The sequence below is a fragment of the Gorilla gorilla genome, chromosome 9, assembly GCF_029281585.2.
Source record: "Gorilla gorilla gorilla isolate KB3781 chromosome 9, NHGRI_mGorGor1-v2.1_pri, whole genome shotgun sequence".
Classification (NCBI taxonomy): Eukaryota; Metazoa; Chordata; class Mammalia; order Primates; family Hominidae; genus Gorilla; species Gorilla gorilla.
Window position 1 is genome coordinate 83,727,223 of NC_073233.2, and position 18,114 is coordinate 83,745,336.

Below are 18,114 nucleotides of genomic sequence, written 5' to 3' on the forward strand. Positions count from 1 at the left end.
CGTGTGAACTCGGGAGTCAGAGCTTGCAGTGAGCTGAGATCGCGCCACTGCACTCCGGCCTGGGTGACAGAGTGAGACTCTGTCTCAAAAAAAAAAAAAAAAAAAAAAAAAAAAAAAAAAAAAATCTGCAGATGCTCAAGTCCCTGATATAAAATGGCATAGTATGCATATAACCCATGCAACATCTTCCTGTAGACTTTAAATCATCTCTAGATTACTTATAATATCTAATGCAAGCTAAATGCTATGTAAATAGTTGTTATGCTGTATTGAGTTTTTTTGTACTTTTAAAAAACTGTTGTTTTGTTTTGGTTGGTTTTTTTCAGGCTAGTCAAGTGAGGAACTGGGAGTGGAGAAGGAACAAAGAAATCTCTAACTGGTTCTGATCAACTAGTTGTGAACACAACTGCATTTGGACTAGCCTATTGAGATTTTTTTTTTTCTGAATATTTTCTATCTGTAATTGGTTGAATCCAGAATCCTCAGATGCAGAGGGCCTGCTGTAAATTCAAAGTATCATCTTCTGAATTTATAGCTCTTACCATCTACATTCTCATGCCTTTATAATTCTCTCCTATATATTCCATCCTAAGAAACCAAATTATTTCAACATTTCTTGAATACCTATTAAAAAGTTTTAAAAAATTAGGCAGGCATGGTGGCATTGGCCTGTAGTCCTAGCTACTTTGGAGGCTGAAGCAGGAGGGTTGCTTGAGCCTGAGCGTTTGAGGCTGCAATGAGCTGTGATTGTGCCACCACTCGCCAGCCTGGGTGATAGAGTGAGACCTTGTCTCTACATACCACCACCGCCGCAATCCAAGAAAAGCCACAAATGCTAAACACACTGACTGTATAAACTGTACTTAAAAAAAAACCCCACAAACTAATAGTAGATCTTGGAAATTATTCCATATCAGTGATCAAAGAGCTGCCATGTTATGTATTCTTTATGGTCACATAGCATTTCACTGTAGGATATATCATAATTTAGTCCCCTATTGATGTACATTTCAGTTATTTCTAGTTTTTTTTGCTAATAAGCAACACTCTATTACATACATCATATTGCTGAATCAAAGAATATGTGCATTTGTAATTTTTTTAAATTTTAGGTTTTTTTTTGTTTTTGTTTTTGAGACAGAGTCTCACCCTGCTGCCCAGGCTGGAGTGCAGTGGCTTGATCATGGCTCACTGAAGCCTCAACCTCCTGGGCTCAATCGATCCTCCCACCTCAGCCTCCCAAGTAGGTGGGTCTACAGGCATGCACCACCACACCCAGCTAACTTCTAAGTTTTTCATAGAGACTCTCTCTCTATATATAGAGTCTCCCTATGTTGCCCAGGCTGGTCTTGAACTCCTGGGCTCAAGTGATCCTCCCACATTGGCCTCCCAAAGTGCTGGGATTACAGGTATGGGCCACCGTACCCAGCCGGCACTTGTAATTTTGATAGATGTTGTCAGATTGCCATCTGTTATGGATGTCTGTTTGAAAATCTGTTTGAATATTTGTCCTCTCCAAAACTCATGTTGAAATTTAGTCCCCAGTATGGCAGTATTGAGAGGTAGGGTCTTTAAGAGGTGATACCATGATACCATACCTCTGCCCTGATGAGTGGATTAATCCATTTATGTATTAACGGGTTAATGGGTTAGTGGGTTAATGGGTTATCATGGGGGAAGAACTGGTGGCTTTGTAAGAACAGAGGCCTGAGCTAGCACCTTAGTGCTCAGCTCCCTTGCCATGTGATACCCTGCAAGTCCTCACCAGCACAAAGGCTCTCACCAGAGGCTGCCCCTTGGCCTGTGTTATCAGATTTTTTGGTCTGTGCCAATTTTAGTGTAGTTTTAACTTGCATTTCTCTTATGAGTGAGATTGAGAATCTTTTCATGTTTAAGAGCTATTTGTGTTTATTTTTCTGTGAATTATCTGTTAATGTTCTTTGCCATTTTTTTCTGTTGGGTTGTTGGACTTTTGATTTCTAGGAATTCTTTATGTTTTAGTGAAATTGTCTTTTTTATATTAATTAAAATTTTTTCTTAGTTTTTTTCCTTTGACTTTGCATAAGGTAGTTTTTGCCATGCCTAATTTTAAAGTGTTTTATGTAGTAATTTTTTTCTTTTATAGCTTCTGAATATCATTTTTAGACCTTTGTGTTTATAAAATAATTGTTCATGGTTTCTTTGGGTACTTTTTGCTTTATGTACATTAAATATTTTTAAGCCTTCTGGAATTTAATGTAAGGCATAGGATGTGTGTGTGTGTGTGTATTTTTGATGGCTACCCTATTGCCCTAACACCTTTATTGATTAGTTCTCTTTTCCCTAGAGGTTATCTTTGACTTGTTTGTCTCTTTTTTCAATTTTCTCTTCATCCCTAACCACATCCATTATCTAATTAGTTATCCCAGTAAGCTCAGTTTTTCTTTAGGCTCCTGTATGTTCTTATATTTTCTTTCTGTTCCTATTGATAATACTTTAAACCATTTTTATTGTGGAAATTTCAATGTCTATTGAAATGTATATTTTATATATGAATATATTCATCAGTATATCAATGTATATTGAAATGCAAGTAGTGTATGTGTGTGTGTTTTTGTGTGTGTATATATATATATACACACACACCCACACATATATATATATAGAGAGAGAGAGAGAGAGAAAGAGATTGAGAGAGGAATATAATGAACTCCCAGGTACCTGTTACCCCACTTCAATAACTATTAACTCATGTTGGATCTTGTTTGATCTATATGCCTACCTCCTTGTCCTCCTTTCCTCCCTCCAATTATTTTGAAGCAAATTACAGGCATGCTATTACTCAACATCTGGACCTCTGTCAGCTATTTTCTGTCTTCAATTTTTATCTTCTCTAGGTCATCCTGTGTAACTGTGTGTTTCTTCATTGGTCTTATATTTCTTTTTTTTTAAATTTTGGTCTTATGTTTCTAAATGCTGAAATTTACCTGAAAATTTACCAGAAATTTACCAGAAATTTGCCCTTTTCATGTGTACAAATTCTAGTTCTTTAGTAAGATCATATACTCTGAAATTAGGTAGTAATTCCTAATAATAGTCTGTAAAGGCAATACTAAGATAGAATAGAAGAAAGAAGGAAATGAGGGGTGGGGGAAAGAGACACTTACAGAGGGCGGTAGCGGATCTACCTGTTTCTTAGAGTAACACTACCTGGCAGAAGAATGGGGCGGGGGAAGGCAAGTTTTGGGGCCTTTCACCAAGTTTGGGGGTAAATAGGTAGAAATAAGAAACCCACAGCCAGAATGTATAAGAAATGTAGAAAGTTCAGAGTCGCAGTTTGTTTTTTCCTGTTGAGAAGCCTGTTTTATAATTTAGTGCTTAGTAAATGACTGCATTAAATTCAGACTGATTTGAACTTGGTAGGAGAGCAGAGTTAATTTCAGAATAAAGGCTTTAGTTCCAAGGTTGTGTAATTTGTGCCAGAGAAAGCTCTCAATTAGCGACCAGAACTATGAAGTGTTTCATGAGAGATTAGGGTTGTTGGGTTGTTTGTTTAAATCTGTAACTTGGTTGGCACCATTTGCTTATAGCCAGTCGCCCCAGGCACTAGTTTTAAAGCATTCTTGTGTTCTTTCAAAATTTTCATAGTGAGGCTTTCAGGTTGGATCAAAGGATTAGGAAAATATAGGTGATTGAGAGTGCTATAATATAGAGAGCTCCTTTCTGTTTTTTTTTTTTTTTTTAAACTGACTTGAATTTATCAAGCTTAAATTCTTAGTTCAGTAGTTGAGTATCTTTACCTTCTGCGGAAATGTGGAAAACCAGTTTCCCACAGGTTTATATTTGTTACCTCTCAAAAAGTTATAACAAAGTAACAGTAATATAAATTTGCCCGAAATAATCTGGGCCTTAATTCTTGCCTGCCATTGAGCCTGGTCTCAGGCTGAGAGGAAATGTCTGACCTGAGAAAGAAATGGAACCAGGAGTTGAGAGTGGGAATGAAATAAGGTGTACAGGACAAGCTTGACTACATTTCCAAAGGCAAATACTATTTTAAGAAATTATCTCATAATATCTGTGTTTATCTAAATCGGGGTCAGCAAACTGTGACTAACTGGCTAGTTTTTGTAACAACCAATAAGCTAAGAATGGTTATTATATTGTTAAAAGATTGTTAACTAAAAAAGAAGAGTATGTAGACAGACAGGGTGTGCACTGAAAAGCGTAAAAGATTTACTCCCTGATCTACATTATTCAAGGTATATAGTAATATTTCTTTATGTAAACATTAAACATTTCTTGCTCTTTTGTTTGTTTTATATCATCATTTTCAATGACCTTTTAAAAAAACTGGTAATATGGTTTTCCATTGCATTTTTACATTGTACCACAATGTAAGAGTGTTACTCAGTTTTTGCTTTTATAGCAATACTGGAATAAACATATTTGAACACAGTTTTATGACTTGTGAAATGCTTGGTAAAATTTTATATGAGCTTTAAAATTTGATAATTTTTTGCTAAATTGCCCTTGCTCCAAAGCAGACCAGTTTTATGTTTTCCCCACTTTGTTGTCCTTACCCGTGTCAACCCCAGTAGAGACTAAAATAGTTAGACTCTTTAATCAGATAGGTCCCTTTAATTATCTATTACTCCATAACAAACAAAACCTGAGTGGCTTAAAATAACATCATCATCATTAATTTTGCTCAGAAATCTGCAGTTTGGTCTGAGCTTGGTGGGAACAACTTGTCTCTGCTTATTATCTTGATGTCATTTCTGGAGGCTCCGAGCCTCAGGACATGGTCACTTACATGTCTGGCTGCCTGCTGGAATCTCAGCTGGGGCTGTGGAGAACACCTATGAAGCCCATGTGACTGGTTGGCTTCCTCACAGTATAGTCACTGGGTTCCAAGGAAGAATATCCCAAAAGGACCAGGTGGAAGCCATGTCACCTTTCATGATTTAGCCTCAGAAGTCACATAGCTTCATATCTGCCCACATTTAAGGGGGAGGAAACATAGACCTCACTTCTTAATGGATGACAGGGGTGGCAGCATTACATTGTAAGAGAGCATGTCAGATGGGATGTATTGGGGCAACCAAGTTTGGAAACTGCAGTCGGTCACAAGGTGGAATATTTATTTTGATGTGCGTATTTTAAAATTGTGGGTGTGATTATACATCTTTTCACATGTTCATTGACTAGTTCCATTACTTTTCCTTTTACTGTGGGCTGCCTTTTCTTTCTTTTTTTTTTTTTTTTGAGATGGAGTCTCACCCTGTCACCCAGGCTGGAGTGCAATGGCGTGATCACGGCTCACTGCAACCTCCCCCTCCTGGGTTCAAATGATTCTCCTGCCTCAGCCTCCCGAGTACTTGGGATGACAGGCGCCCGTCATCATTCCCAGCTAATTTTTGTATTTTTAGTAGAGACGGGGTTTCACCATGTTGCCCAGGCTGGTCTTGAACTCCTGACCTTGTGATCTGCTCGCCTCAGCCTCCCAAAGTGCCGGGATTACAGGCATGAGCCACCGTACCTGGCCTGACCTGCCTTTTCATATCCTTTGCCCCTTTTTCGTTGGTCTATAGGTTATTGATTATTGGTTACATTATTGATGTGTAATAACTCTTATAGATTAAGCAAATCAGACTCAAACTCGATTTAGAAGTTACTTCCTTGTGGCCCTGGGAGTTGTGAAAGTTGTGTGTGGGATGGTTTAGTTTGGTGATGGTGGGGATTTATGGAGTGATTATTTTAAGAACCATACTACTTTTGTTTTTTAAGCAAGTGATCCAGCAAGGGAGGGTGAATGGGAGCCATTTCCTTGTCTTTGGTTATCAGCCTCTCTGAATCACTCTCCAGTGCTTGATGCAGAACAAGATTAAGGGCACATCAGTTCTCTTTGGTCATTAATATACCTCAGAAGCCAGAGAATTTTAGATGCATGCAAGGGAAAGGTAAAATATTTCACTACTGAAAATGACTTTGAGTTCTGTCAGTTCTGGTGTTTGATCTGACCAGGTTTTTTAAGCCTTGCTTTCCCCTGTATTAAGGTTCAAAACTGTATCAACAAATATAGATCGACCCTACAGAAATGATCATTTTCTAAAATATGGGTATGTTTAACAAAGTGAAACATTTCTTTTATCTTGCCACTAAGTTAGAATGTTACTCTTCATCTACTAACCTGCCATGGGATAAATCCTTAATAAACCTTACAGTATAAGTTCTTTCCCTAGTTGTAATCTTTGACAGTTTTAAAGGGATGGGCTGATGTTTGTCATCATAGTACTCATTTTAAGTATAGTTTGATCCAGGCTTAGACTGTGTCAGCAGGATCTGAATCCCACATCTCTTGACTCTGCTGTCTTCCTTGTTGGTTTCATTCCCTGGTTTCACTGTGATAGAAAGATGGCTGACAGGATCTCTAGCCCTATGTCCTTCTAGGTTCAGGGCCAGTAGGGGCAAAAAAGAACTCATGGCCGGCTCAGTGGCTCATGCCTGTAATCCCAGCACTTTGGGAGGCCGAGGTGGGTGGATCATTTGAGGTCAGGAGTACGAGACCAGCCTGGCCAAAATGGCAAAACCCCGTCTATACAAAAGATACAAAAATTACCTGGGTGTGGTGGCGGGCGCCTGTAGTTCCAGCAACTCAGGAGGCTGAGGCAAGAGAATCGCTTGAGCCCAGGAGGCAGAGGTTGCAGTGAGCTGAGATTGCACCACTGCACTCCAGCCTGGGTGACAGAGCAAGACTCCATCTAAAAAAAAAAAAAAACTCTCAACAGTTTAATTTCTGGGTCTTTCATTAGCCCTAATTGGATCATATGTTATGATCGGGAGGATATAATGTGCTGATTGATTGGCCTGAGCTGAATTGTGTGAACATCCCTGATGCTGCAGGTAGAGTTACCTCTACTGGACTGTGGATCTACAAGGCCATAAACAAAACAAACAAAAATATAAAAACAAAATAAAAAAGGTGTTTGTATTCTACCATTAAGTTTTAAAGCAGATTTCTTTTTCTTTTTTTCTTTTTTTTTTGAGGCAGAGTCTCACTCTGTTGCCCAGGCTGGAGTGCAGTGGCACTATTTCAGCTCACTGCAAGTTCCGCCTCCTGGGTTCACGCCATTCTCCTGCCTCAGCCTCCCAGTAGCTGGGACTACAGGCACCCGCCACCACGCCTGGCTAATTTTTTGTATTTTTAGTAGAGATGGGGTTTCACTGTGTTAGCCAGATGGTCTTGATCTCCTGGCCTCGTGATCTGCCTGCCTCGGCCTCCCAAAGTGCTGGGATTACAGGCATGAGCCACCGTGCCTGGCCTAAAGCAGCTTTCTAAGAAAATTACTGGTATTAAGAAGAAAAACAGCTATTCTAGGTTTTTTTGGAAGCACTGGTTTACAGTCATACTAATGAGTATGATTGTGATACTAATATTTTTATTTTTTTACTAAAGCAGATGTTTCTCTTTTCTTTTTTTTTTTTGAGACAAGGCCTCACTGTGTTGCCCAGTCTGGAGTATAGTGGTGCCATCATGGCTCACTGCAGCCTTGGCTCACTTGGGCTCGGGTGATTCTTGCACCTCAGCCTCCTGGGTAGCTGGAACTACATTCATGCGCCACCATGCCCAACTAATTTTTGTGGAGATGGAGTTTTGCCATGTTGCCCAGGCTGGTCTTAAACTCCTGGGCTCAAGCAATGTGCCCTCCTTGGCCTCCCAAAGTGCTGGGATTACAGGTGTAAACCATCATGACCAGCCAGATGTTTCAAATTTACTATGCATACCACTTAAGTCTTGCGTTAGAATTTGTATTTGAAAGATTTATAAAAAGTTAAGGAATTTAGGGTCATATTGCTCTTTTGCCCACTCCCAACATTTCAGGTAGTTGAATTGTGCCCTATAATCTGTCTCCCAGATGAAAGCTGAATAGGTTTTGATTTTGTATGTTAGTGAATGTTTTTAACCTTTATATAAGGATGTGATAGGTAGTGTTTCAAATATTTTAAAGCCATGTTAATTTAAAAATTAAAATCCCCTATTCAGCTCTGGGGATGGATATTACTAGAGCACAACTCAGCCACCTAAAGCTACCACTGTAGTATAATGCACAAAGAGCATTTTATAACTGTGAAAGTATAAAGTAGAGCATTTGAGGAAGTTTCTGGAGATTGCTTGACCACATGACTATTCACAATAGCAAAGACATGGAATCAACCTAGATGCCCATCAATGGTGGACTGGTTAAAGAAAATGTGATACATATACACCATGGAATACTACACAGCCAGAAAAAAGAATGAGATCATGGCCTTTGCAGCAACATGGTTGGAGCTGGATTCTATTATCCTAAGTGAATTAATGCAGGAGCAGAAAACCAAAAACTTCATGTTCTCCCTTATAAGTAGGAGCAGAAAACCAAAAACCTCATGTTCTCCTTTATAAGTACACATGGACACAAAGAAGGGAACAGTAGATACTGGGGCCTATTTGAGGGGTGGAGCGTGGGAAGAGGGGGAGGATTTAAAAACTAGCTATTGGGCATTATGCTGATTACCTGGGTGAGAAAATTATCTGTACCCCAAACCCTGAGATATGCAGTTTACCCATATAACAAAACCTGTATATGTACCTCTTGAGCCTAAAAGTTGCCCCCCAAAAAAAAAAAAGTTAGCAGATCTTGGGAAGTTATGTCACAGACATGAAAGAAAAAGAAAACTGCATAGAATGTTATTTTAAAGAGTAATTCCAAAGTTTGTGTAAATTTTAATTTTTTCGTGTAAATTTACATTTTAATTACTCAGAATGTTTTTACTTTCCTGAGATATTTGAACCAATTTAGATCATAAAAATGTTTGGCTTAAATATCTGTAGCTGGACCATTAATTCTAAACAGACCAGTAATTCTGTTTAGAAAAGATCAAAGCATTGACATTTATGCTAGATGGTGCCTCTAGGATGTGAAGTACCACTAGACCTTATACTCGAGAGCAGTTGAAGGATGAGCCTTGAGGATTTCCAATAGGCTAAAAGTGTTATTAAGACTTACCACGTTTCAGTCATTAGACAAGTTCTTAGATGTGAAGTGCGCTGTGTTCTCCAACCATCTGGTGGGTGGGCATCAGAATCAGGTAAGGGTTTCAGACCACTCAGAACCATTGCAAGGCCTAAGAAACACCAAGTTTTAAATTTTAATTAAGTCCCACTTATCAGTTTCATCTTTTATGAATTATGCCTTTGGTGTTGTATCTAGAAAGTCATCACAAACCCAAGATCACCAAAATTTTTTCCTATGTTATCTTCTAGGAGTTTTATAGTTTTGCATTTTCACTGAGGTCTGATTCATTTTAAGTTAATTTTTGTGAAAAGTATAAATCTGTGTCTACATTCTTTTTTTTTTTTTTTGCATGTGAATGTCCACTTTCAGCACCATTTGTTGAAAAGACTTGGCTGTTGTCTTTGAATTGTGTTTGAGCCTTTATCAAAGAATAGTTGACTGTATTTGTGTAAGTGTATTTCTAGGCTCTCTATTCTGTTCTCATCTGTTTGTCTCTTCTTTTGCCAATACCATCCTGCCTTGATTACTGTAGCTTTATAGTAATGTCAGTTCTCTGACTTTGTTCTTTCATTTTTTTTTTTTTTTTTTGAGACGGAGTCTTGCTTTGTCACATAGGCTATAGTGCAGTGACATGATCTCAGCTCACTGCAACCTCTGCCTCCCTTGTTCAGGCGATTCTCCTGCCTCAGCCTCCTGAGTAGCTGTGATTACAGGTGTGTGCAACCACGCCTGGCTAATTTTTTGTATTTTTAGTAGAGATGGGGTTTTGCCATGTTAGCCAGGCTAGTCTCGAACTCCTGACCTCAGGTGATCCACCCACCTCGGCCTCCCAAAATGCTGGGATTACAGGTACGGGCCACCGTGCCCGGCCTGTTCTTTTGTTTTCTTGAGATGGAGTCTCACTCATTCTGTTACCCAGGCTGGAGTGCAGTGGCGTGATCTCGGCTTACTGCAGCCTCCAACTCCGGGGTTCAAGTGAGTCTCCTGCCTCAGCCTCCCAAGTAGCTGAGATTACAGGTGTGTGCCACCATGCCTGGCTAACTTTTGTATCTTTAGTAGAGACGGGGTTTCACCATATTGGCCAGGCTGGTCTTGAACTCTTGACCTCAAATGATCCACCCGCCTCGGCCTCCCAAAGTGCTAGTATTACAGGTATGAGCCACTGTGCCCAGCCCGGCTAATTTATTTTTATTTTTTCTAGAGATAGGGTCTCACTATGTTGTTGCCTAGGCTGATCTTGAACTCCTGGGCTCAAGTGATCCTCTTGCTTTGGCCTCCCAAAGTGCTGGGATTACAGTTATGAGCCACTGTGCCTGGCTCTGGAATGAATGTTATTAAAAAAGAAGGCAAGACCTAGGGCACAAGAGGGTTTACATGTACACTTACTGCCTTTTACCAAGATTGCATCAGTAATTTACCCATAAAGAGTTTATTAGCGGCTGGGCGCGGTGGCTCACGCCTGTAATCCCAGCACTTTTGGGAGGCTGAGGTGGGCGGATCACGAGGTCAGGAGATCGAGACCATCCTGGCCAACATGGTGAAACCCCGTCTCCACTAAAATACAAAAAATTAGCTGGGTGTGGTGGTATGCGCCTGTAATCCCAGCTACTCAGGAGGCTGAGGCTGGGGAAATGCTTGAACCCGGGAGGCGGAGATTGCAGTGAGCCAAGATCGCACCACTGCACTCCAGCCTGGCGACAGAGTGAGACTGTGTCTCAGAAAAAAAAGAAAAAAAGAAAAAAGGATTTATTAGCACGGGCAACATAGGGAGACTCTGTCTCTAAAAAAAAAAAAAAATTAGCTGGGCATGGTGGCATATGCCTGTGGTCCCAGTTACTTGGGAGACTGAGGTGGGAGGATTGCTTGAGCCTGGGAGGTTGAGGCTGCAGTGAGCTACCATCTACCGCTGTACTCCAGCCTGGGGGACAGAGAGAGACCCTGTCTCAAAAAAAAAAAAAAAATTTCTTTCCTTTGTCCATTCCAGTTGCTGGAAGTATCTTGGATTTTAATTAGTTATGGTATAATGAGAATACTTACCCTAATGCTTTTGAAATAAGTAAAATAAAGGAAAAGGGCAAAAAGTCATACAGCCCACAGTCAGTGCTTTAATTATAGTTGGTCAGTTTATGGAGTTTGTTTTTTGTAAACCTTCTTATAAAATGATCTGAATGTGGTTTGTTCTGTTTATTCGCATTACTGGATTACACTGGTAATCACCCAGATGAAAATCATAGAGTTTAGAATCAGAAGGTATCTTGGAGGTGGTTGTGCTAATTTCCTACAGTTGCTACATAATGCAGAGATCTCTTTGATAATAATATCCATGCATCTATTATAGATTCGATCTCCGTCCAAGCCCTGCACACTGCTTTGTAAGGCAGTCAATTCCATGATAATTGCATGTGTCATAAAGTTATTCTTTTGAGTTGAAGAATTGGTTATTTCCTTGTGTTCTGTAGTAATAAAGGAGTATGAAGACAAATTATATCTTTTAGGTATATGTAGTATTTAGATGGAGATACATATCCACGTATATAGGATGTAATCCTTGGCTTTCTTTCTGCATTCTTTCCTTCTTTTGAGATATCTCCTGTCATTTATTATTTTCTTTGTTTTATATTTGGTTACTTAGAAATGTAAGGCTAGGCTGGGTGTGGTGGCTCACAACTGTAATCTCAGCACTTTGGGGAGCTGAGGCAGGTCGATCACCTGAGGTCAGGAGTTCGAGACCAGCCTTGCCAACATGGTGAAACCCTGTCTTTACTAAAAATACAAAATTAGCCAAGTGTGGTGGCACATGCCTGTAGTCGCAGCTACTTGGGAGCCTGAGACAGGAGAATCACTTGAACCCAGGATGCGGAGGCTGCAGTGAGCCAACATGGCGCCATTGCACTCCAGCCTGGGCGAGACAGAGCGAGACTCCCTCTCAAAAGAAAAAAAAAATGTTGAGATAAAGAAATGAATAATGATGGACGGGTGGGTGGTGGCTCACACCTGTAATCCCAGCACTTTGGGAGGCCAAGGTGGGCGGATCACGAGGTCAGAAGATTGAGACCATCCTGGCTAACACAGTGAAACCCCGTCTCTACTAAAAATACAAAAAAATTAGCCGGTGCCTGTAGTCCCAGCTACTTGGGAGGCTGAGGCAGGAGAATGGCGTGAACCTGGGAGGCGGAGCTTGCAGAGAGCCGAGATTGCGCCACTGCACTCCAGCCTGGGCGACAGAGCAAGACTCCATCTCAAAAAAAAAAAAAATTAATGATAATGAGTAATAGTTAACCTTGTAGGGTTGTTATGAGAATTAAATGTTCACATGTATGAAGCACATATTTAGCACGACACAAGGTAAACATTTAATAAATGCTGACAGTACAGTGATGGTAGTGGTTTCTATCAAGCCTTTTAATGCTAGATTAATAGGGAAGATAACGGTAAACAATTAACTATAATAAAGGCCGAACAAAATAAGTGCTATAGTAGAGATAGAAGCAAAGTTCTTACTTGTCCTAATAAGGGAGCAACTAATTTTGTTACTGGTAGCAGGTCTTGACTGAAAGTTCTCCAGGTTCTAGGTGTTTTGAACAAAGAATTGGACAAAATTAACAGCAAAGCAAGCAAAGAGTGAAGCAATGAAAGCAGAGATTTATTGAGAATGAAAGTACATTCAGCAAGGTGGGAGTGGGCCTCGGCAGCCCCTGGAGAGCCCCCTTACAGAATCTTCTAGGGCCCAGATACCCCCAGAGGTTTCCCATTGGCCACTTGGTGTTCACACCATGCAAATGAAGTGGTGGCCTGCAATCAGTCTGATTGGTTGCAGAAAGCAACCAATCAGAGGCGGAAATTACAAAGTTACACTCCTATGCAAGCATCTGATTGGTTATGGAAAGCACCCAATCAGAATGGGGAGTTTGCAAAGGGCGTAGCCTTTGGTCCTTTTGTTACTTAGGCATGGAAAGTTGGGGTTTTCCTTTAGATTTAGTTCTAGGGTGGCCTTAGGTCCCTGGAGACCCTATTCTCCTGCCTTAATTTCAGTTGGAAAATCAGGAAGGGCAGGAATCTTCTTTCCTAAACTTTGAAATATGCATAGGATCTCTCTCCTTAAAGAGCGGGATGGCATTGAGGTCTACCATCAGCAAATGCATGGAGCTAGGAAAGTTCATGGTCTTTTTGATGGACGTTAAGCAGTCATGTGTGACTGAGGGGTTGGGTGTGTGGAAGAGATGGTGGGAAGTAAGGATGGTATATAGAGAAGTTAGACTGTAGAGGGCTTTGAACACAATGATGGGATGTTTTTGTACATTATCCTAGATATTCCAGATGTTTTCAGGTCTTTGAACAGAGGAGCAGGATTGTAATCTTATAGCAAAATAGATGTGATTATTGTATGCAGATAATTAGTGGTTCCTGTTTTTAAAGTTTTGACTGAAAGGGCTAATGAAAAGTGTGTAGCAGGAGAAACTTGTTGCTGTAATCCAGGGTGTGAAATGGAAACCATTGGCAGATTGTGGAAAAATGAGTCTTTTAGAGTAAGCCCAGGAAACTTTTTGTAAATACATTTGAGGCTTTTCATACTTAGAGGATTAAACAAATTTATTAGACAATAATCTTCTCTCTCAAAGAATCTTAATCTCTAGATTGGGAGAAAGGATTGGGTTGGTATGTGCACGGGAAAAAGACCTGGGCTCTTTTGGCTGACTGTGCCTGTAATTGAAAGTGGATTTACCTCAGGAGGGTGAACTGGCTTTCAGCCTGAGGGAGAGCTTTAAGCACATTTTAAGTGTGAGCACTTGGTTTCTATTTTTAAGTCTCTGAAGATAATGATCTGACATAGGGAACTAGCCTTTGGGGATGAATCTGCTGTGCCCAGACTTCAGCGTTGCCAACATTCTCTTTTTGATATATGAGTTGATTTGGCTATCCCTTAAGCTTATTTTGTATTTTTGTTGATTTCTACTATTGCTTATGAAGCTTTTGCATTTCTAAACTTATGATTTCAAATCATTAAAGAGTCTGGTTGGAGAAATTGTTAGGAAAGAGGCCTGATTATGAAATTGAGACTGGTGAAATGAGAATCGAATGGAAGCTCACAACAGTTGCTTTATTGGCTGGATGGGGTGGATGGAGTGACCAGTGAGTCACTATTTTTATTTTTTGGCTGTGGCCTTGTTTTCCTGCTTGTATAGATAATCTGGCATCTAGACTGAACTAGCATCAGGGGTGAGTGTATGTGTTAACTGGTGATTATCTGTTGGTATGAGATGGATTTTATATGTCTATCAGAATCCCTCTGTGGAGAAAACCAAATTACTACTTAGTTTATGTTCCAGGGATTACTAATGCTATTATGCGGGTATATAGCACTTATATAACGTTGGTCCTTTTCAAAAATATTTCATGTCTGTTGTCACTTCATTCTCCAACCACCTTGTAAATGAGATAGGGCAGGTATAATTCCTGTTTGACAGAGGGGATGCTGAGGCATAAGTAAGAGACTGGGTTATGGTTTCTGGCTCAATATAAATGACTGAGACAACCTATTACATTTCATTTTTGAACTGCAACTTCCAGAAAATTTTATAGGAGGAAAAAGCTGAATGCCTTCTCTTTTTTGTTGTTATTTTTCAGCGGCGTCTTCGACATCTTCGGAACATTGCTGCCCGGAACATTGTTAATAGAAATGGCCATCAGCTCCTTGATACCTACTTTACACTTCACTTGTGTAGTACTGAAAAGACATATAAAGGTAAGGGGATCTGTGGCCTTACTACCCACAGATTGTTATATTTTTATTTTTTTTGTAACACAAGTGATTCTCAGTGCCTCCTGCTTTTGTCGCTTCTCGGAAACCTAAATTGTTATGCTGTCTGAAAATATCTCATGAGCAGTTGGGATGTATACTAAAGAAAGATGGCAATTGGATAGTTCTTTCAGATAACTGAGCCTTACATTGATACGTTTATCATTCCTTTATGAATGTTAGCTATTAATGGTCTAGCAGCTAGCATTTCAAGTAGATTGAATCCAGTATCCTGTAGTAATTTTACTTTTATAAAAATGTAATAAATTTCTTTTCTTTAATATTATGGTGAAATAGGGACCTAGTTTATATCTTCTCGTATCTGTAATTCCCTGTATATATGGGGTCTTTTTCAGAAGAATGCCATGGTTTTCTCTAATTCAGTTTTATATATTGTACTGTGGATTCTTCTGTAAGTGAAAAATTCTAAGAGTGGACCAAATATTTGATTAAAAATCACAACCACCTTCAGAATGCATATTAGATGAGAGGCACTGAGACATAATCCGTTGGCTTAGGTGGGATGGTGTAAGAGAGGAAGCATGGTAAAATGGTAGGAATGTTGGATTATGATGGAAAATACTTCCGTACTAGTTCTAGCCCAGCTACTCACTAGCTTTATGACTTTTGATAAAGATCACGGTTTTTGGAACTTCACTCTCCCCATTTGTAAAGTAGAGATAATGATGTCTTATGAAGTAGGCAAGACAGATTTTTATGAGGATCATAAAAATCTCAGTAAGATGTGATTAAAGATCTATTTATGCCAACAAAAGGTGACATATTTTAAGAAAAGGTACTGAGACTTATTTGAATCTTGTCCTGTGGCAAAGATGAAAAATTCAAGTGATATTTATTTATTTATTTATTTTCGAGATAGGATCTCACCCTGTCACCCAGGCTAGAGTGCAGTGGCACAATCATGGCTCACTGCAGCTTTGACCTCACAGACTCAAATGATCCTCCTGCCTCCATCTCCCAAGTAGCTGGGACTACAGGTGTGAGACGCCACTCCAGGCTAACTTTGAAAAAATTTTTGTAGAAATGGGGTCCTACTATGTTTCTTGGGCTGGTCTCCAACTCCTGGACTCAAGCTATGCTCCTGCCCCAGCATCCCAAAGTGCTGGGATTATAGGTATGAGCCACTGTCCCTAACCTCTTTTTAGTTTTAATGATTATTTAAAGCAGTGATTGTTTAACAACTTTTTTTTAATGTCAATTCCAGTATCTGCTCATTAAAAAATTGAGTCAAGAAATATACAGTGAAGAAACCCCTTCAGAGTAAATAGCCTTAAAATAATTCCCGCCCGCCCCACCCTGAGACGGAGTTTCGCTGTGTCACCCAGCCAGGCTGGAGTGCAATGGCGTGATCTCAGCTCACTGCAACCTCCGCCTCCCTGGATTCAAGCGATTCTGCTGCCGCAGCCTCCCAATTAGCTGGGATTACGGGCACATGCCACCACACCTGACTAACTTTTGTATTTTTAGTAGAGATGGGGTTTCACCATGTTGGCCAGGCTGGTCTCGAACTCCTGACCTCTGCCTGCCTTGGCCTCCCAAAGTGCTGGGATTATAGGTGTGAGCCACTGCACCTGGCAATAATTTTTAAGGATGGGAAAAGGACTCTAAATTCCACTATCCTCATGTAATTTTATTTCATTCTCACTTTTCAGTCTAACCATTGCATGGATTTATTTATTTGTTTGTTTGTTTGTTTGTTTATTTATTTATTTATTTTTTGAGGCAGAGTCTCACTCCGTTGCCCAGGCTGGTGTGCAATGGTGCAAACTTGGCTCATTGCAACCTCTGCCTCCTGGATTCAAGCAATTCTCCTGCCTCAGCCTCCTGAGTAGCTGGGATTACAGGTGCCTGCCACCACGCCCAGCTGATATTTGTATTTTTAGTAGAGACAGGGTTTTGTCATGTTGGCCAGGCTGGTCTTGAACTCCTGACCTCAGGCGATCCCACACCTGCCTCAGCCTCCCAATGTGCTGGGATTACAGGTGTGAGCTACTGTGCCCAGTCCATTCCATATTTTTAAAACAATTGTATTCATCTGAATGATTAATGCTAGCTACTGTAACAAATACCACAACTCTTAGTGGCTTACCATAATACACGTCTTATACTAAGTCCAGTGTAGGTGTTCTTTATCAGGTGCTGTCTTGGCAGCTGTCCTTTAAGTGATGACTCAGGTATGCGGGTTCCTTCTAGTTTGGGCTGCTGGTGTCCTCAATACATGGCCTCTGGCACGGCCAGAGATAGAAGGATTACTTGTGGGAGATTTTTAAATGGAAATGGTCCATATCAATTTCATTACATTCTATTGGCCATAAATCAGTTACATTGTCCTTTTTATTTTTTATTTTATTTATTTATTTTTGAGATGGAGTCTCAGTCTGTTTGCCCAGGCTGGAGTGCAGTGGTGCCATCTCGGTTCACTGCAACCTCCGCTTCCCATGTTCAAGCGATTCTCCTGCCTCAGCCTCCCAAGAAGGTGGCATTACAGGCATGCGCCACCACACCCAGCTAATTTTTGTATTTTTTGTAGAGATGGGGTTTCACCATGTTGGTCAGGCTGGTCTTGAGCTACTGACATCAAGTGACCTGCCCATCTTAGTCTCCCAAAATGCTGGGATTATAGACGTGAGCCACTGTGCTCGGCCTGAATTGTCCTTTTTAGGTGGAAAGGGGACTGGGAAATGTAGTCTTCCTGTGTGTCCAGAAAGAAAATGAAACGATTTGGCTACTATTTGGTTTAAGGGTTTAAGCATTTTTGTAGGCCTTAAAACATTTAGTCTACTGCTCACTAATTGGTTGTATCACTAGCAATATATGACAGTGCCGGAGTATTTTAAATTTTTGATGAGTTTCTATATAATCAGTCCTGGTTATCTTAACAAAACTTCTGTATTCTTGCCCCAGTGTTACCTCTGATGATAGTAATTAACACCAGTACTTAGCACATTTTGGGAATTTGGAAAATGATAGCAATTATTATTAGAATTATAATAATCATAATAGTGTTTTCTAAAAAGAATAGTCATGGGGCTGGTTGAAGATCATGCTAAAAAACTTGTCTAGATATATGATGAAAGCAAAGTGCCTTTTTTGTTTTTGTTTTTTCTCTCTTCCAGCTCAGATTATATCTTGAATTTAGGAGTTGTCATTGACTGTTTTTTGAAGTTATATCAATGAGATATCTCAATCCAATCCTCAACACAGTTAGGGAATAGCTGGTGACAGAGCACGGGGAAGTCCAGGGTCTGGTGTTGCTGTTGA

At 40.1% G+C, this 18,114-nt stretch overlaps 1 protein-coding gene across 3 annotated transcripts in view; it reads left to right on the forward strand.

Moving 5' to 3' along the window:
• The window catches only part of UVRAG (UV radiation resistance associated), a 328,574-nt gene that overhangs the window by 22,271 nt on the left and 288,189 nt on the right, over window positions 1-18,114 (forward strand). For all 3 annotated transcript variants that reach the window (XM_004051837.5, XM_055356832.2, XM_055356831.2), the window contains exon 2: window positions 14,661-14,778. In XM_004051837.5, the coding sequence (XP_004051885.1) occupies window positions 14,661-14,778 (118 nt within the window). The remainder of the gene's footprint in view (window positions 1-14,660; window positions 14,779-18,114) is intronic.